This window comes from Pseudophryne corroboree, chromosome 2 (genome assembly GCF_028390025.1).
Source record: "Pseudophryne corroboree isolate aPseCor3 chromosome 2, aPseCor3.hap2, whole genome shotgun sequence".
NCBI lineage: Eukaryota > Metazoa > Chordata > Amphibia > Anura > Myobatrachidae > Pseudophryne > Pseudophryne corroboree.
In genome coordinates, this window is record NC_086445.1 from 501,654,322 (window position 1) to 501,675,859 (window position 21,538).

At 45.6% G+C, this 21,538-nt stretch overlaps 1 protein-coding gene across 2 annotated transcripts in view; it reads right to left on the reverse strand.

The window, feature by feature from the left end:
* Positions 1–21,538, reverse strand: part of USP32 (ubiquitin specific peptidase 32) — a 433,758-nt gene that overhangs the window by 237,091 nt on the left and 175,129 nt on the right. For both annotated transcript variants that reach the window (XM_063954012.1, XM_063954011.1), the window contains exons 3-4: positions 16,477–16,582; positions 15,172–15,290 (exon numbers count right to left, since the gene is read on the reverse strand). In XM_063954012.1, the coding sequence (XP_063810082.1) occupies positions 15,172–15,290; positions 16,477–16,582 (225 nt within the window). The remainder of the gene's footprint in view (positions 1–15,171; positions 15,291–16,476; positions 16,583–21,538) is intronic.

Here is a 21,538-nt window from a genome sequence, read left to right on the forward strand (position 1 = left end):
GATATAACAAATATTGGGAACTTTTTTCTTTTTTTTAATAAGCATTTTTTTTTTTTTTTATACAGCACTGATATTTGTTTAAAATATTATGCAACTAGCTGTTCTACTCTGTCTTCGAACTGAAGTACTGAAGTTTCTGAATTTTACGGTTGTAAATATAAATGTGTCAACATTTTGGTACGTCTTAATGTAAGTAAATATTAATTCATGGTTCTTGGCAATACCCGAAGAGCACCTGTAGCAGAAACAGTAAGAAGTGACAGGACTATTGTTGTAGTTTATTAAAATTCTACACACTGGAGGTGGAATCTAAATTTTGATGCAATTGTCTGTTTGGGTGTTATCGTTGACGCAACTCAAGCCACGCCGCGGTAATGACCTCTTTATGTCAACCCCCTATTCATCCCCTTAGGAGAGGTTTATTAAAATTCTAATTACGTCGTTTTCCTATTTCCCACCTGCAGAATACTTACGTTACATTTCAGCTTCCTAACATATCGGGAAGCGAATTAGTGATCAGCCACTGAGTGAGTGAGGGACAGACAGACAGATATTTTAAACAAAGATCAGTGTGCTGTTAAGGAACTGGAAAAAAAATGCTTATAAATTTTAAAAAAAAATCCCAATATTTGTTATATTCATTGAAAGGGGATATTGAATTTCTTTTTAGGTTATGATGATAGCATTTAGAAGAACACCCCTCAATTTGTAGAATCAATTCTCTGCATAATAAGGGTCAGGAGACTTGTTGTATTAGAGTATACGACTAGTTGGATCTCTCTCTTATATTGAGAAAGAATTGTAGAAATCCATTTCCCATGTTATATTACAGTTTTAGGAATAATGGTTTATAATAAGAATTTACTTACCGATAATTCTATTTCGCGTAGTCCGTAGTGGATGCTGGGAACTCCGTAAGGACCATGGGGAATAGCGGCTCCGCAGGAGACTGGGCACAAAAGTAAAAGCTTTAGGACTACCTGGTGTGCACTGGCTCCTCCCCCTATGACCCTCCTCCAAGCCTCAGTTAGGATACTGTGCCCGGACGAGCGTACACAATAAGGAAGGATTTTGAATCCCGGGTAAGACTCATACCAGCCACACCAATCACACTGTACAACCTGTGATCTGAACCCAGTTAACAGCATGATAACAGAGGAGCCTCTGAAAAGATGGCTCACAACAATAATAACCCGATTTTTGTAACAATAACTATGTACAAGTATTGCAGACAATCCGCACTTGGGATGGGCGCCCAGCATCCACTACGGACTACGAGAAATAGAATTATCGGTAAGTAAATTCTTATTTTCTCTGACGTCCTAGTGGATGCTGGGAACTCCGTAAGGACCATGGGGATTATACCAAAGCTCCCAAACGGGCGGGAGAGTGCGGATGACTCTGCAGCACCGAATGAGAGAACTCCAGGTCCTCCTCAGCCAGGGTATCAAATTTGTAGAATTTAGCAAACGTGTTTGCCCCTGACCAAGTAGCTGCTCGGCAAAGTTGTAAAAGCCGAGACCCCTCGGGCAGCCGCCCAAGATGAGCCCACCTTCCTTGTGGAATGGGCTTTTACAGATTTTGGCTGTGGCAGGCCTGCCACAGAATGTGCAAGCTGAATTGTACTACAAATCCAACGAGCAATAGTCTGCTTAGAAGCAGGAGCACCCAGCTTGTTGGGTGCATACAGGATAAACAGCGAGTCAGATTTCCTGACTCCAGCCGTCCTGGAAACATATATTTTCAGGGCCCTGACTACGTCCAGCAACTTGGAGTCCTCCAAGTCCCTAGTAGCCGCAGGTACCACAATAGGCTGGTTCAAGTGAAACTCTGAAAACACCTTAGGGAGAAATTGAGGACGAGTCCTCAATTCTGCCCTGTCCGCATGAAAAATTAGGTAAGGGCTTTTATAGGATAAAGCCGCCAATTCTGAGACACGCCTGGCTGAAGCCAGGGCTAACAGCATTACCACTTTCCATGTGAGATATTTTAAGTCCACAGTGGAGAGTGGTTCAAACCAATGTGATTTTAGGAACCCCAAAACTACATTGAGATCCCAAGGTGCCACTGGAGGCACAAAAGGAGGCTGTATATGCAGTACCCCCTTGACAAACGTCTGAACTTCAGGAACTGAAGCCAGTTCTTTTTGGAAGAAAATCGACAGGGCCGAAATTTGAACCTTAATGGACCCTAATTTTAGGCCCATAGACAGTCCTGTTTGCAGGAAATGCAGGAAACGACCCAGTTGAAATTCCTCTGTAGGGGCTTTCCTGGCCTCGCACCACACAACATATTTACGCCAAATACGGTGATAATGTTGTACGGTTACATCCTTCCTGGCTTTGATCAGGGTAGGGATGACTTCATCCGGAATGCCTTTTTCCTTCAGGATCCGGCGTTCAACCGCCATGCCGTCAAACGCAGCCGCGGTAAGTCTTGGAACAGACAGGGTCCCTGCTGGAGCAGGTCCTTTCTTAGAGGTAGAGGCCACGGGTCCTCTGTGAGCATCTCTTGAAGTTCCGGGTACCAAGTCCTTCTTGGCCAATCCGGAGCCACGAGTATAGTCCTTACTCCTCTCCTCCTTATGATTCTCAGTACCTTGGGTATGAGAGGCAGAGGAGGGAACACATACCCTGACTGGTACACCCACGGTGTTACCAGAGCGTCCACAGCTATTGCCCGAGGGTCCCTTGACCTGGCGCAATACCCGTCTAGTTTTTTGTTGAGGCGGGACGCCATCATGTCCACCTTTGGTTTTTCCCAACGGTTCACAATCATGTGGAAGACTTCTGGGTGAAGTCCCCACTCCCCCGGGTGGAGGTCGTGTCTGCTGAGGAAGTCTGCTTCCCAGTTGTCCACTCCCGGAATGAACACTGCTGACAGTGCTATCACATGATTTTCCGCCCAGCGAAGAATCCTTGCAACTTCTGTCATTGCCCTCCTGCTTCTTGTGCCGCCCTGTCTGTTTACGTGGGCGACTGCCGTGATGTTGTCCGACTGGATCAGCACCGGCTGACCTTGAAGCAGAGGTTTTGCTAGGCTTAGAGCATTGTAGATGGCCCTTAGCTCCAGGATATTTATGTGAAGTGATGTCTCCAGGCTTGACCACAAACCCTGGAAATTTCTTCCCTGTGTGACTGCTCCCCAGCCTCTCAGGCTGGCATCCGTGGTCACCAGGACCCAGTCCTGAATGCCGAATCTGCGGCCCTCTAGAAGATGAGCACTCTGCAACCACCACAGGAGAGACACCCTTGTCCTTGGTGACAAGATTATCCGCTGATGCATCTGAAGATGCGACCCGGACCATTTGTCTAGCAGATCCCACTGGAAGGTTCTTGCGTGGAATCTGCCGAATGGGATTGCTTCGTAAGAAGCCACCATCTTTCCCAGGACCCTTGTGCATTGATGCACTGAGACTTGGCCTGGCTTTAGGAGATTTCTGACTAGTTCGGATAACTCCCTGGCTTTCTCCTCCGGGAGAAACACCTTTCTCTGGACTGTGTCCAGGATCATCCCTAGGAATAGAAGTCGTGTCGTCGGGATCAGCTGCGATTTTGGAATATTGAGAATCCAACCGTGCTGGCGCAGCACTATCTGAGATAGTGCTACTCCGACTTCCAACTGTTCCCTGGATCTTGCCCTTATCAGGAGATCGTCCAAGTAAGGGATAACTAAAACTCCCTTCCTTCGAAGGAGTATCATCATTTCGGCCATTACCTTGGTAAAGACCCGGGGTGCCGTGGACAATCCAAACGGCAGCGTCTGAAACTGATAGTTCTGTACCACAAACCTGAGGTACCCTTGGTAAGAAGGGTAAATTGGGACATGTAGGTAAGCATCCTTGATGTCCAGAGACACCATATAGTCCCCTTCTTCCAGGTTTGCAATCACTGCTCTGAGTGACTCCATCTTGAATTTGAACCTTTGTATGTAAGTGTTCAAGGATTTTAGGTTTAAAATTGGTCTCACCGAGCCGTCCGGCTTCGGTACCACAAATAGTGTGGAATAGTACCCCTTTCCCTGTTGTAGGAGGGGTACCTTGATTATCACCTGCTGGGAATACAGCTTGTGAATGGCTTCCAATACTGCCTCCCTGTCTGAGGGAGACGTCGGTAAAGCAGACTTTAGAAAACGGCGAGGGGGAGACGTCTCGAATTCCAATTTGTACCCCTGAGATACCACCTGAAGGATCCAGGGGTCCACTTGCGAGTGAGCCCACTGCGCACTGAACTTCTTGAGACGGGCCCCCACCGTGCCTGAGTCCGCTTGTAAAGCCCCAGCGTCATGCTGAGGACTTTGCGGAGGCAGGAGAGGGCTTTTGTTCCTGGGAACTGGCTGTTTGTTGCAGCCTTTTTCCTCTCTCTCTGCCACGGGGCAGAAATGAGGCGCCTTTTGCCCGCTTGCCTTTATGGGGCCGAAAGGACTGCGCCTGATAATATGGCGTCTTCTTAGGTTGAGAAGCTACCTGGGGTAAAAATGTGGATTTTCCAGCAGATGCCGTGGCTACCAGGTCTGATAGACCTACCCCAAATAACTCCTCCCCTTTATAAGGCAATACTTCCATGTGCCTTTTAGAATCCGCATCACCTGACCACTGCCGCGTCCATAAACCTCTTCTTGCAGAAATGGACAGCGCGCTAACTCTTGATGCCAGTCGGCAAATATCCCTCTGTGCATCACGCATATATAGAAATACATCCTTCAAATGCTCTATAGTCAGTAATATACTGTCCCTATCTAGGGTATCAATATTTTCAGTCAGGGAATCCGACCACGCCAGGCCCGCACTGCACATCCAGGCTGAGGCGATAGCTGGTCGCAGTATAACACCCGTGTGAGAGTATATACATTTTAGGATATTCTCCAGTTTTCTATCGGCAGGTTCCTTTAGGGCGGCCGTATCAGGAGAGGGTAGTGCTACCTGTTTAGACAAGCGTGTGAGCGCTTTATCCACCCTAGGGGGTGTTTCCCAACGTGCCCTATCCTCTGGCGGGAAAGGGTACGATGCCAATAACCTTTTAGGAATTATTAGTTTTTTATCGGGGGAAACCCACGCATCATCACACACTTCATTTAATTCCTCGGATACAGGAAAAACTACAGGCAGTTTTTTCTCACCAAACATAATACCCTTTTTAGTGGTACTTGTATTATCAGATATATGCAATACATTTTTTATTGCTTCAATCATGTAACGTGTGGCCCTAGTGGAAGTCACGTTTGTCTCCTCATCATCGACACTGGAGTCAGAATCCGTGTCTGTGTCTGCCAGTTGAGGTAACGGGCGTTTTAAAGCCCCTGATGGCGTTTGAGACCCCTGGACAGGCACAAGCTGAGTAGCCGGCTGTCTCATGTCGTCAACTGTCTGTCGTAAGGAGCTGACTCTGTCACGCAATTCCTTCCACAAGCTCATCCACTCAGGTGTCGACTCCCTACGGGGTGACAACTGTATAATAGGCAATTGCTCCGCCTCCATCTCATTTTCCTCCTCAAACATGTCGACACAATCGTACCGACACACCGCACACACACAAGGAATGCTCTGATAGAGGACAGGACCCCACTAGCCCTTTGGGGAGACAGAGGGAGAGTATGCCAGCACACACCAGAGCGCTATATATATACAGGAATACCACTATAAAATGTGCTTTCCCCTTTATAGCTGCTGTTAGTATAAAACTGCGCCAAATTAGTGCCCCCACTCTCTTTTTTACCCTTTTCTGTAGTGCAGGACTGCAGGGGAGTCAGGGAGACGTCCTTCCAGCGGAGCTGTGATGGAAAATGGCGCCCGTGTGCCGAGGAGATAGGCTCCGCCCCCTTCTCGGCGGCCTTTTCTCCCGCTTTTTGGTGAGTTCTGGCAGGGGTTAAAATACACCCATATAGCCCTGGGGGTTATATGTGGTGTATTTATGCCAGCCAAGGTGTTTTACATTGCTGCTCAGGGCGCCCCCCCCTAGCGCCCTGCACCCTCAGTGACCGGAGTGTGAAGTGTGCCTGAGTAACAATGGCGCACAGCTGCAGTGCTGTGCGCTACCTTGTTGAAGACTGATGTCTTCTGCCGCCGATTTTTCCGGACCTTTTCTTGCTTCTGGCTCTGTAAGGGGGTCGGCGGCGCGGCTCCGGGACCGAGCTCAGAGGCTGGGCCTGTGTTCGGTCCCTCTGGAGCTAATGGTGTCCAGTAGCCTAAGAAGCCCAATCCACTCTGCACGCAGGTGAGTTCGCTTCTTCTCCCCTTAGTCCCTCGATGCAGTGAGCCTGTTGCCAGCAGGTCTCACTGAAAATAAAAAACCTAAAACTAAACTTTTCACTAAGAAGCTCAGGAGAGCCCCTAGTGTGCACCCTTCTCTGCCGGGCACAAAAATCTAACTGAGGCTTGGAGGAGGGTCATAGGGGGAGGAGCCAGTGCACACCAGGTAGTCCTAAAGCTTTTACTTTTGTGCCCAGTCTCCTGCGGAGCCGCTATTCCCCATGGTCCTTACGGAGTTCCCAGCATCCACTAGGACGTCAGAGAAAATAGGAATTCACATGATAACCAGTGCAACCATATTGTTAGTGTTTGTGGAGAACATCCAATTCATCAGTTAATAACTCAGAGAAGCACAGTTACTTTAACAATATGCTATTCAAAGCAGAAACCAAGCGCTGGTGGGGTATGGTATCTTCTGAATTATCTGGATTAGAACATGATCACTGGTGGATTTAGGATTGTTAAAACTCCATCCTTTCAAGAGGATTCTACATTTTTAGATAATTGTAATTCTATTTTAGACTCATTGATGAGACTGCTGAGTAAATATAGAGAAAGTAAAAGCACAAAAAATTGGGAGGATGCCCTCTACCCACTATGTGATGATTAGTGAGTAGGATTTAGCATAGAGGGATCTGTGCGACCATAAAAAAGGTTGAATCATTTGAAAAAAAAAAACCCACTGAAAATAAAATTATTTAATGATATATTGCGTGATTGTATATCGGATTGTGCAGCGTGTATGTTAATGCGATAGATCGTTATATTTAATAGTGGAGTCAGGACATCGCTGAGGTGTACCTAGCTTCTGTTCAACTTATTCTCATCATGCGAGACTCATAATAAAACCAAACTGACGTTTTGATTCGATTACATAGACACAAATAATTATGATGCTTTAAGTCAAAGGTTCCCAAATTAGGTGACCACAGGGCATTAGCAAGAGTGCCACAGATTGGAGATCCAGTCCAAAATTAAATAATTTATAGACAATGTGATAGATAAAACGAGTGCGGGTGGGGGCCAAGGACAAACAAAAGTGCAACTACTTAACTGAACCTAAAGATGACAGGTATGCACAATTTACTTAATTTAATAATGTTTACTAATTATAAAAAAAAAACTTTTGGTCTAGGGGTGTCACAACACGTATGCTCAAGTTCTAGGGTGCTATGATTTGAAAAACGTTTGGGAAAAACTGCTTTAGGTAAAGAATGATATACTGTGAGTTATATTTACATTTATGAACTGTAGTAAGTAATTTGATTAGGGGCTTAATAGCTGTTATACACTTTCTATCTCCTGGCTGGAATGTACAGCACACTGGTGGCACAAGAGTATGATTAATAGTGTTCTATAATAATACACTTAGGGCCTTAACTCTATTGCAAGTGACTTTGTATGCAACAGAGTCTATATGTAGAGTCAGGGAAAGCTTGTGCTGTAGGGGTTTTCAAGACATTTCATATGTGCACAGTGGCAAATACTTGCTCAACTACATAAACATCGGTATTATGTCCACCTATGAAACAGGCCCTTGGAGTCTATATATAGTACTTAATAAGTTATTTCAAGTGTGTGCGTTATATATATTTAACAAACTCAATCCAGTCAGCTGATTGGTCAGGGACACTGAATAATCTTTTGTCAAAACCAGTACTGACTGGAGAAATGCATTAAGGCCAGTATCCAATAAGTGTGGTAGTTTACCACTGCTACTATTGTGGGTTCATGGAGGCTATCATATTAACCATGGAAACACGGCACTTAGTGGGGATTATGCAATTAGCAGAAATCAGTGACGCAATAGCACATAGGATCAGGAATTTATCCCAAATCCCACATATTATCATGATTGCAGGTCCTCTTTCGGACGATAAAAGCAGTCTATAATAAGATTTTACTTACCGGTAAATCTATTTCTCGTAGTCCGTAGTGGATGCTGGGGACTCCGTAAGGACCATGGGGATAGACGGGCTCTGCAGGAGACATGGGCACTTTAAGAAAGAATTTAGATTGCTCTGGCTCCTCCCTCTATGTCCCTCCTCCAGACCTCAGTTAGAGAAACTGTGCCCGGAAGAGCTGACAGTACAAGGAAAGGATTTTGGAAATCCAGGGCAAGACTCATACCAGCCACACCAATCACACCGTATAACTTATGATAAACTTACCCAGTTAACAGTATGAACAACAGCAGAGCATCAGATCAACCCTGATGCAACTATAACATAACCCTTATTTAAGCAATAACTATATACAAGCATTGCAGAAGAAGTCCGCACTTGGGACGGGCGCCCAGCATCCACTACGGACTACGAGAAATAGATTTACCGGTAAGTAAAATCTTATTTTCTCTAACATCCTAGTGGATGCTGGGGACTCCGTAAGGACCATGGGGATTATACCAAAGCTCCCAAACAGGCGGGAGAGTGCGGATAACTCTGCAGCACTGATTAAGCAAACACAAGGTCCTCCTCAGCCAGGGTATCAAACTTGTAGAACTTTGCAAAGGTGTTTGAACCTGACCAAGTAGCCGCTCGGCAAAGCTGTAATGCCGAGACCCCTCGGGCAGCCGCCCAAGAAGAGCCCACCTTCCTTGTGGAATGGGCCTTAACTGATTTAGGCAGCGGCAATCCAGCCGCAGAATGAGCCTGCTGAATCGTGTTACAGATCCAGCGAGCAATAGTTTGCTTTGAAGCAGGCGCCCCAAGCTTGTTGGAAGCATACAGGATAAACAAAGATTCTGTTTTCCTGACCCTAGCCGTTCTGGCTACATAAACCTTCAAAGCCCTGACTACATCAAGTAACTCGGAATCCTCCAAGTCAGTAGTAGCCACAGGCACCACAATAGGTTGGTTTATATGAAAGGATGAAACCACTTTCGGCAGAAATTGTGGGCGGGTTCGCAATTCTGCTCTATCCGCATGGAAAACCAGATAAGGGCTTTTATGTGACAAAGCCGCCAATTCTGACACACGCCTAGTCGAAGCCAAGGCTAGTAGCATGACCACCTTCCACGTGAGATATTTCAATTCCACCGTTTTGAGTGGTTCAAACCAGTGTGATTTCAGAAAACTCAACACCACGTTAAGATCCCAAGGTGCCACTGGAGGCACAAAAGGGGGGTGAATATGCAGCACTCCCTTTACAAATGTCTGAACTTCAGGCAGAGAAGCCAGTTCTTTTTGAAAGAAAATGGATAGGGCCGAAATCTGGACCTTAATGGAACCCAATTTTAGGCCCAAAGTCACCCCCGACTGTAGGAAGTGAAGGAAACGGCCCAGCTGGAATTCCTCCATAGGGGCATTCCTGGCCTCACACCAAGCAACATATTTTCGCCATATACGGTGATAATGTTGAGCCGTCACGTCCTTCCTAGCCTTTATCAGCGTAGGAATGACCTCATCCGGAATGCCTTTTTCTGCTAGGATCCGGCGTTCAACCGCCATGCCGTCAAACGCAGCCGCGGTAAGTCTTGGAACAGACAGGGCCCCTGTTGCAACAAGTCCTGTCTTAGAGGCAGAGGCCATGGGTCCTCTGTGAGCATTTCTTGCAGATCTGGATACCAAGTCCTTCTTAGCCAATCCGGAACAATGAGTATTGTTCTCACTCCTCTTTTTCTTATGATTCTCAGCACCTTGGGTATGAGAGGAAGAGGAGGAAATACATAGACCGACAGGAACACCCACGGCGTCACCAGTGCGTCCACAGCTATCGCCTGAGGGTCTCTTGACCTGGCGCAATACCTCTGTAGCTTTTTGTTGAGGCGGGATGCCATCATGTCCACCTGTGGCAGTCCCCACCGACTTGCAACCCACGTGAAGACTTCTTGATGAAGTCCCCACTCTCCCGGGTGGAGGTCGTGCCTGCTGAGGAAGTCTGCTTCCCAGTTGTCCACTCCCGGAATGAACACTGCTGACAGTGCGCTTACGTGATTCTCCGCCCAGCAAAGAATTCTGGTGGCTTCTACCATCGCCACCCTGCTTTTTGTGCCGCCTTGGCGGTTTACATGAGCCACTGCGGTGATGTTGTCTGACTGAATCAGAACCGGTTGGTCGCGAAGTAGGGACTCCGCTTGACGTAGGGCGTTGTATATGGCCCTTAGTTCCAGGATGTTGATGTGAAGGCAAGTCTCCTGACTTGACCACAGACTTTGGAAATTTCTTCCCTGTGTGACTGCCCCCCACCCTCGGAGGCTTGCATCCGTGGTCACCAGGACCCAGTCCTGAATGCCGAATCTGCGACCCTCGAGAAGGTGAGCACTCTGCAGCCACCACAGGAGAGACACCCTGGCCCTGGAGGATAGGGTGATTAGCCGATGCATCTGAAGATGTGATCCAGACCATTTGTCCAGTAGATCCCATTGAAAGGTCCTCGCATGGAACCTGCCAAAGGGAATGGCCTCGTATGATGCCACCATCTTTCCCAGGACTCGCGTGCAGTGATGCACCGACACCTGTTTTGGTTTTAATAGGTTTCTGACCAGTGTCATGAGTTCCTGAGCCTTCTCCATCGGGAGATAAACCCTCTTCTGGTCTGTGTCCAGAATCATGCCCATGAAAGGCAGACGAGTCGTAGGAATCAACTGCGACTTTGGAATATTTAGAATCCAGCCGTGTTGCTGTAACACTTCCAGAGAGCGTGCTACGCTGATCAGCAACTGCTCTCTTGACCTCGCTTTTATGAGGAGATCGTCCAAGTATGGGATAATTGTGACCCCTTGCTTCCGCAGGAGTACCATCATTTCCGCCATTACCTTGGTAAATATTCTCGGTGCCGTGGAGAGACCAAACGGCAACGTCTGAAATTGGTAATGACAATCCTGTACCACAAATCTGAGGTACGCCTGATGAGGTGGATAAATGGGGACATGAAGGTATGCATCCTTTATGTCCAGAGACACCATAAAATCCCCCCCCTTCCAGGCTTGCGATGACCGCTCTGAGCGATTCCATCTTGAACTTGAACCTTTTCAGGTATATGTTCAGGGATTTTAAATTCAATATGGGTCTGACCGAACCGTCCGGTTTCGGTACCACAAACATGGTCGAATAATAACCCTTTCCTTGTTGAAGGAGGGGAACCTTGACCACCACCTGTTGAAGATACAATTTGTGAATTGCAGTTAACACTATTTCCCTCTCTAAAGGGGAAGCTGGCAGGGCCGATTTGAGGCATCGGTGAGGGGGCATCTCTTCGAATTCCAGCTTGTATCCCTGAGACACAATCTCTATTGCCCAGGGATCCACTTGTGGCTGAAATTTTGGAGAAGCGCCCCCACCGGGCCTAGCTCCGCCTGTGGAGCCCCAGCGTCATGCGGTGGATTTAGTGGATTCCGGGGAGGACTTCTGTTCCTGGGAACTAGCTGCGTTGTGCAGCTTCCTTCCTCTGCCCCTGCCTCTGGCAAGAAAGGACGCACCTCGGACTTTCTTGCCTTTTTGTGATCGAAAGGACAGCATTTGGTAATACGGTGCTTTCTTAGGTTGTGAGGAAAACCTATGGCAAAAAATTTGACTTTCCAGCAGTAGCTGTGGAGACCAGGTCCGAGAGACCCTCCCCAAACAACTCCTCACCCTATCAAGTTCCTCAGATAAGGTATCCGTCCATGCTGCTACAGCACTACACACCCAGGCCGACGCAATTGCCGGCCTTAGTAAGCTACCTGAATGTGTATAAATGGACTTCAGGGTACCCTCTTGCTTTCTATCCGCAGCATCTTTTAGGGTGGCCGTATCCTGTGACGGCAGGGCTACCCTCTTGGATAAGCGTGTTAAAGCTTTGTCCACCCTAGGGGAGGATTCCCAGCGTAACCTGTCCGTTGGCGGGAAAGGATACGCCATAAGCATCCGTTTGGAAATCTGCAGTTTTTTATCTGGAGATTCCCAAGCCTTTTCACATAACTCAATTAGCTCGTGTGAAGGGGGGGAAGGTCACCACCTGCCTTTTTTCCCCATACATATGAACCCTTTTGTCAGGGACTGGGGTTTCCTCTGTGATGTGCAACACATCCTTAATTGCTATAATCACAAATAACGGATGGATGTAGCCAATTTAGGCTGTAACTTTCATCATCGTAATCGACACTGGAGTCAGAATCCATGTCGGTATCTGTGTCAACAATTTGGGATAGTGGGCGCTTCTGAGACCCTGACGGCCTCTGCGACATAGGATCAGGCACGGGCTGAGACCCTGACTGTCCTAAGGCTTCAGCTTTATCCAACCTTTTATGCAAGGAATTAACATTATCATTTAAAACCTTCTACATATCCATCCAATCAGGTGTCGGCGCCGTCGGCGGAGACACCACATTCATTTGCTCCCGCTCTGTTTCCACATAGCCTTCCTCGTCAAACATGTCAACACAAGCGTACCGACACACCACACACACAGGGAATGCTTTTTTTGAAGACAGTTCCCCCACAAGGCCCTTTGGAGAGACAGAGAGAGAGTATGCCAGCACACACCCCAGCGCTATATAACCCAGGAATAACACAGTAACTTAATGTTAACCAAGTAGCCGCTGTTATACTGATTTTTGCGCCTAATTATGTGCCCCCCCCTCTCTTTTTACCCTCTTCTACCGTGTATCTGCAGGGGAGAGCCTGGTGACCTTCCTCTCAGCGGAGCTGTGGAGAAACAATGGCGCTGGTGAGTGCTGAGGAAGAAGCCCCGCCCCCTCAGCGGCGGGCTTCTGTCCCGCTTTAATGTACAATATTTTGGCGGGGGCTCATACATATATACAGTGCCCAACTGTATATATGCAAAACTTTTGCCAAGAGGTCCTAATTGCTGCCCAGGGCGCCCCCCACTGCGCCCTGCACCCTTACAGTGACCGGAGTATGTGGGTGTGTGTGGGAGCAATGGCGCACAGCTGCAGTGCTGTGCGCTACCTCAGTGAAGACTGGAGTCTTCTGCCGCCGATTTCGAAGTCTTCTTGCTTCTTATGCTCACCCGGCTTCTGTCTTCCGGCTCTGCGAGGGGGACGGCGGCGCGGCTCTGGGATCAGACGACGAGGGTGAAATCCTGTGTACTTTCCCTCTGGAGCTAATGGTGTCCAGAAGCCTAAGAAGCAGGACCTATCTGCAGAGAGTAGGGCTGCTTCTCTCCCCTCAGTCCCACGATGCAGGGAGTCTGTTGCCAGCAGAGCTCCCTGAAAATAAAAAACCTAACAAAATACTTTCTTACAGCAAGCTCAGGAGAGCTCACTGAACAGCACCCAGCTCGTCCGGACACAGATTCAAACTGAGGTCTGGAGGAGGGACATAGAGGGAGGAGCCAGAGCACACCAGAATCTAAATTCTTTCTTAAAGTGCCATTGTCTCCTGCGGAGCCCGTCTATCCCCATGGTCCTTACGAAGTCCCCAGCATCCACTAGGACGTTAGAGAAAACTGGATAGCAATAATGGCAATCTGTCAAAAAGGCCATTTTTGTCCGAAAAAGGATTGCACGTAATAGGATACTGGCCTAAAGTTAGGTACACACTATCCAATTATCTTCCAGATCTAGATGGTTGGAATGAAAATCTGGTAATGGATGAGAGCAAATTACAATCTATCATTTGTTCCCAAACACTGGAAAACAGACAAAACCTGTTACTCATACAAAAATGGTTAAACACAAATTTAACCAACTTGGATGAACAATTGTTTTTGACAGTTTTGCAGTGTTTGGGAACAAATGATAGATTGTAATTTGCGCTTATTCATTACCAGATTTTAATTTCAACCAGCTAGATCTGGCATATTATCGGTCAGATAATTGTGTAGTTTGTACCTAGCTTAAGACTTATACATATAAAGAGGTCTACAATACGGTCAGTGCTGTGAGCCTACTAATGTGATTTCATTGCGTAAAAACAAGAACACAACCTAAGTGTTAAAAGAGAGAGACTATGGAGGCGATATATTAAGGCTTGAAGAGAAGAAAGTACCAACCAATCAGCTTTTATCTGTCATTTTACAGGCTGTGAAAAATGACAGTTTGAGCTGATTGACAAAGTCTGGTCTTTGTAATGGGCCATATACATTCGGCGACCCAGTGCTGAGCTGTCCCACGACCGATACAGGAGAAGGGTGGGACCCGGCGGCGGCGGGAGGGGGTGGAGGTGGTGAAGGGGGGAGTTAAGTTTTTTCATTCCCCCCGTCACCCGGCGTCATAGCAGTGCAAGCTAATATGGACGAGATTGTCCATATTGGTCTGCATGAAAAAGCGACCCAGCACCAAAGATTAACGAGCGCGGGGACGCCCATCGTTCATCGTTTGTGCCTACACACTGAACGATAACGTTCATATCATTCAGTTATATCGCCTAATGTGTAGGGCCTATAAGATATCTAGGGAGTCTTACGGGACCAGAAGCACACTCACCCTTGGTGCACCAGGTTCCATAAGATTCTGCTAGCGTCAGGTGTCTTTTTTGCCGAAAACGTATTTTAGTTGCAACGCAATGTGGCTAGGACACACCAGTAGACTGTGCTGATTCATTTGCTATGCGACACTTTTACATCTATGTGCATCTGAGTCTCTGAATCTGTATAACAAGTGCTAGGATGCAGCAAACGCAGTTTTTTTTTTGCAATACAAGCTCCAATGTGCTCAGTATAAAACCTCAGTCACACACAAGTTTTGCACATTAAAGTAATCAGCACAGTCTGCTGATGGGTCCTAGTCGCATCACGATTAAAATGTATTTTTGCAACAGAAAGAAAAAAAGAAAAGAAAAGAAGGACACCCAAGACTAGCAGAGCTGCACAGGACTTGACGGATAACTTGCACGAGGCTTCTCATGCTGCGTGGCATACTGAGGCTGTATGTATAAGCAAGTATTGAGCAACATGGTGAACAAGTTGAGTACAGATATCTATAAACTATTAAAACGCAACATGATGAATAAGATAAAAAGAACGCTGTTTTAGAAACATACCTCAGCAAAGCATTTTTTAAGGCTCAACGGGACTTCTCCATCAACAACAGAAAGCATACCCTCCATATCCTCCCGTACAACACAGCTACCTGATTCATTTGAGAAGAGGCTAAATATGTCTAAGTAGAATAAAACAATAAAGAGGAAACTTTAAAATACATATTTGCATAACATGGAAACATTAAGGACAGAATATTCATGTATCATTCTTGTAAAAGTCCTACTAAAATGAGTGACATATTACCACCAAAGGGATGTAGTTGGCATCCAGTGCTCAGGATGCAGACAGTCATACTGGTGCCAGAATCCAGACACTTGTGAGAAGACTGGCGTTGTTATCCTGACAACACTCACAATGCAGACGCCGGAATCACGACTGTCAGCATTCCAACCGTAAGCATGCAGGGGATGGTTTGGGTTAGGCTGCAGGAGGGTTCGGGTTAGTAGGGGATTCAAATTAGTATACTTGCCCACTGGGTGTCGGGATCCTGACCATTGGCATGCCACTGCTGGTATTCTGACTAACCGCATGGTAAGCATCGGGATCCCTTACCCAAACCATTCCAACAGCTCACAAAAGAGATTCTGTTACATTTATTTGTTACACATTGTATGTGCACTGAAATTCTTAAATTTAAGTAATGTGTGTTAATAAAAGCATGTAAATATTAGAGTGTGAAAACATCAAGGGAAATATGTAATAGCCTATGATGTGCAGGCTGCTCCTGAAAGTCTGTCTGTATTTTTAAAGTGCCAGTCATTTACAAAGGCAAATTGACAACAATTTGCCTAGTAAATGACTGCTGCTTTAAAAATAAGGTGGACTCTCAGGAATTCCCGAACCGCCTGCATTTTACAGGCTATTACATTTTGCCCCATGCATGAATGCATTCGTCAGTTTGTTCAATTGACGAATTTTAGGGGGGGAATTCAGTTAGCCATGGTAGATTACCCCGAAGCCAGGAGTTCTCAGAGTTTTTTTCTCACCAGCCTCCCAGTTAACATGCAAATCTGTGAACTTTTCACAGATTCTGTATTAACACCCGTTAACTTGTGTTGACGCCCTCTAACATGCTACTTTAACAGGCGTTAACAAAGATGGAAAAGGGAGTGCAACTGAGTAGCCATGGGCGTTAAAGCCTGAAGCGGCTTCCTTTTTCCACCTGTGAAAACTTTGCACGGTTAATCGGATTTCCCCCTTTATGTCTTGACATTTTCCTACCATGTACTGTAAGTGTTCCAATCATGCCACATACTCTGTATATAAAGATATAAATGAATATTTATGTAAAAAAAAGTACTTACACTTTGCCTTTTCTTCATCTCGACCTCGTGTTAGAAGAACAAGTCCTACTATTAAGTTGTTGAAGTGTAATCCTTTTGAGGTTCCACTAAACGAGCAGTAGATGACCTAAGAGAATACAGAAAGCAACACTAAGTGGGGAGCTAAAATATAAAAGGCACACAAGACTACTAAATAAAAAACTCTTTATTAACAGTTATGCTATAAACATCACTTAAAATCATTAAAGCTCCTACTTAATCCCAGGTCCATAATGTATCAACGGCCAAAACTAGAATTAGTGAGAGAGAGAGAGAGAGAGAGAGAGAGAGAGAGAGAGAGAGAGAGAGAGAGAGAGAGAGAGAGAGAGAGAGAATTCTAAAGCTACTACACTTTACTGATTCTGACTGACCCTTTCCATCACACATCCCCTTCTGCAGCATATCAGGACCCCAGTTGTCAGCAGGACTGGGAGAATAACTAAAGCAGGTGAGTAAAATGTGGCAATTTGGTGGTGAGGCAATGTTTAAGCATCTTTAGCTTGAGTATGTAGACCGTACATATACTGATAAGATCACAATTTAATAAGTCACTGCTAATCACAATATTACATATGTAATCAACAGCAAAAAATATTTAAACCATGTAATGCTAAAGTCTTATCTTAACTCACAAGTTTACACATCCAATATAATAATGTGACAGTGAAAGCAATTTCAACAGCCTGGGCACCTATACATATGTAGAAGACTCGTTTGCAAAACTCAGGATACTAAACACTTCTTTGATTAAGCATATTTTGCAACATCTGAACTGCTAATTTCAGCTCAACACAGACTCAAAGCAGAGGCCAGTATTCAATTAGCCACGATCATTTTGCTCCCGAAAAAAATAGGCGCAATATTTGACTGATGGTCATTTTTGGGCTATCCAATTAAAGCCTGTTTTTGTTCAGGAGAAAAATGTCCCACTTTCGTGCGATAACACATGGGATCCGGAATAAGTATCCAGACCTGTGTGTTATTGCGGCTCCGAGGGCTGCTTCTAGGGGAAGATACTTCCCGTTCCCTGAGGCACCCAAAGAATAATCCCAGATAAATGCCAGATATCAGAGCTACTTGGATAGCCCCTGGCAAATGGGAGTAGTATGGTATGCTGGTGGCCGGGCTCCTGGCGACCAGCATACAGACGCTGGAATCCCAACCGCCGGCTTACCGAAAGTGTGGCAAGCGCAAATGAGCCCCTTGTGGGCTCACTGCGCTCGCCACACTGCGGGCACAGTGGCTCGCGCACGCCACACTATTTATTCTCCCTCCAGGGGGGTCGTGGACCCCCAAGAGGGAGAAAGTGTCGGTATGCCGGCTGTCGTGAATCCGGCGCCGGTATACTGTGCGCTGAGATCCCGACAGTCGGCAAACTGAAGACCACCCCTGGCAAATCCATTTGCCACAGTAAATTACCCCAGCTAATTAAATACTGGTCAAGACTGACATTTTAGTGAATTTTATGTAGTATTAAAGCTTATATAAAACACAAAACTAAAGGATGAACAATACTATCATGCCAATTGAGATTAGAATAACCAATTCTTTGCCATCAGCATCACTTGGTGTCAAGCTATTTAATTTAAAATGACATCTACTAAAAATTTAAAAAATAAGTTTGTTTAAGTGGCATATAGACTAACTGCATCCCAAACAAAAAAGGTAATATTCCTTTTTTTTTTTTTTTTTTTTTTAACCCTTTTAATGATAACTTAAGTACAATCAAATCTGTTTTTATAAAAAGCTGATTTAACACAAACTCTTTAGTCTCACAGCATCTGTAAAAATAATTATTGCTCCACAAGTTTTATATTTTCTTCAAAACCTTCCGCAAGAGTCACCGCCAGTATCTTAAACACCTTGCACAAATTAGCTTAAAAAATTATTTGGCTCACCAGAAAACCAGGAACATACCGTATTTGCCGGCGTATAAGACGACTTTTTACCCCTGAAAAACATGCCTCCAAGCGGGGGGGTCGTCTTATACGCCGTGGGTCGTCTTATACGCCGGGCGGGAAGTCGCGCTGTGGGAAGTCGCGAAACAGGGGCGTGGCCTAGCATAAGGGGGCGTGGCCTCACGGTCGGACCGCCGTTTTCAGCAATCCAGGGGGTTAAGAAGATGATGTTGGCAGCCCACCCCACTTCCCCCGTGAAGTGCCTCTATCTGTACGGTGAGTGTACGGCGCTGCCGGCGGGTGAAGCTGTGTGAAGTCCGGCTCCTACACAGGGACAGGAGCCAGGTGCTGCACGTATTGTTACAGTGCAGCACCAGGCTCATGTCACTGAGCAGGAGCCGACATTTTGGTGTCACCCCCACGTTGTGACGCCACTGCATATAGCTGCCCCAAGGGTTACACTTTTATACATTTCATACACACTCCTCGGCCCCCCGCCTTCTTAAGCATACCTTGATACTCCAAATCTCTTATGTCAGTGCTGCCGCTGTCCTCCCTGCCTAACCGCCTGTCACATTCAGCAGTGACAGGCGGTTAGGCAGGGAGGACAGCGGCAGCACTGACATGTCTCTTATAAGAGATTTGGAGTATCAAGGTATGCTTAAGAAGGCGGGGGGCCGAGGAGTGTGTATGAAATGTATAAAAGTGTAACCCTTGGGGCAGCTATATGCATGTAAATCTGATGTTCTTTACGTGCGGAAGAGGGGATAGTCTTATATGGCGAGTATATAACAAACTCTATATTTTGAGTGGAAATGTTGGGGGGTCGTCTTATACGCCCAGTCGTCTTATATGCCGGCAAATACGGTATGTCAATGTGTAAACCTATTCAAATTTCATCAAATACTATAGAGCTAACTTCCTAAATAAATTGGGAGTATTCAATACAGCACACTGTGGTGCCTCGAAATTCAGCTGTACACATTACAAACATTGCTAATTTTCCTATGGAACGCGAGGGAAATTACTGATGTTACTGGTTGCAAATTGCCGTTGACTGAAGAACCTTTGCACGACTGCACTGAAATTAATTCCCTCCAATGAGTTTTATTATATTCCCTTCCTTGGTTGATCTAGAGACTAACATTGTTGATCTATACTCTGCAACAAAGCTATTTTGGTTAAAACTGCACAGAAGACACAATTATTCTGCTTACTAGCTACGCAGCTTTTTTTCCTTAGCCACATAGAACTATTCAGCTAATATGTATGATCTGCAGTCCATGCAGCATCTGACGATCTAGTCAGACTGAGCTGCATGTACTGGCGACAGCAAGGGTTAACGTCTTGGCCATCACTGGCAGTATATCGCTCAGGAGGGTAGAAATTAGCAATATTGTTCCAAAACCACCTAGCATGTACCCACCATAACTCCAATGTGGAAGAACCCTTGTTCAACTCTCATATTTTGCCCAGTGGATCAGTACTAAATTTTAATTCTTGACAGATCTTTCTCTTCTGTGATCATAGCGATCTACAATCTAGATCAGGGGTTCTCAAACTCGGTCCTCAGGACCCCACACAGTGCATGTTTTGCAGGTCTCCTCACAGAATCACAAGTGACATAATTAGCTCCACCTGTGGACCTTTTAAAATGTGTCAGTGACTAATTAATACACCTGTGCACCTGCTGGGTTACCTGCAAAACATGCACTGTGTGGGGTCCTGAGGACCAAGTTTGAGAACCACTGATCTAGATGAACCTTTCCCATTATCTACCTTTATCAACATTTTCAACTCTGACATTTGTATACTACATATCAATTACTTATTCCAGAAGTCTTATAGCAGGATTTCATCATTTAAAGTCATTGTAGCAGCATCCAAAAATTAGTTCAGATGTGACACAAGAAAATCTTTGAAGCCTAAAAAAAATAAAGCAGGATTTTTGTATTTACTGATAAATCACTTTCTCAGATTCCATAGGGGACACTGGAGTATAAACTGAGGTATAGACGTGGGTAGTAGAGTAGAGACTGGCAATTTAAGAATTCAAAACAATTATAGAGGGAGCGCAATATGCGTATCTATATGTTACATCATAAAACATCAATAAACTGACATACATTTATATGGAATTGAAGATGAAAATCACCATAATCAGCCAGATGTATAGATGTTCACAAAACCCGTTGCCACACCGAAGTTTTACTGGGCGGGGGCGATTCCTGCAACAAGCAGTGAGCTGATTACACTGTGGGAAGGTCGAGCATGACACGTGCCGTGCGCTGTATAAACTGCACTGCTGTATAGCTCTATAATCTAACGGAGCACTGCCAAACTTCTAAACAAGTGTGGATATACATAATTGGTGAGGTATGGCTGACCGGCGGTCAGCGTACCGACGCCGGGATCATAGAGGGGAGGGGAGAGTGCAGCAAGCCCCTTGTGGGCTCGCTGGCAACCTGCGGTTGCCACAGGTTCTATTCCCACTCTATGGGTGTCGTGGACACCCACGAGTGGAAATAGTCCTGGTTGCCGACCGTCGGGATAGTAAGGAAGCGGGATGTTGGTGGAGGTCATGTGGCCATCATAATCTTATAATAAACTACATTTGCAATGGAGCTTGAAACCAAAAGGTGGACTGGTTTTGTAGACATCTATACATGTGGCCAATTATGATGATTTTTAGCTTCAAGTTTATTTAAATATACATCAGTTTATTGAAGTTTTATGACTTCTGGGAGCAGGGAGCGGATCCTATCGGCGGTAGACAACTGTAATGCAGTTCTCGTCAGCAACATATGAATAGCTGCCGGCGGGCACGGTCGCGGACGCAAGGGCAGGAAAACAATTGAATTCTGCCCAAAGAATGAGACTCTCTCTTTTGGGGGGCACACTTTGGTCTACTGTCTACATATACGTATGTGTTAAGGCAAACAGTAGTTTTAAAAACAAAAACTTTATTTCACAATAACTCTAAAATAGAGGTGGGAGAAAGATCCCTGTGTGTGAAAAGGAGATGATCCTCACTATAGACAACAACAACCAAAAACATAACATATTTCTATATTCATATATTATATGAAATAAACTATTCTATATAATATAGAATAGTTTATTTCAATGATAATTTATTAATCCAC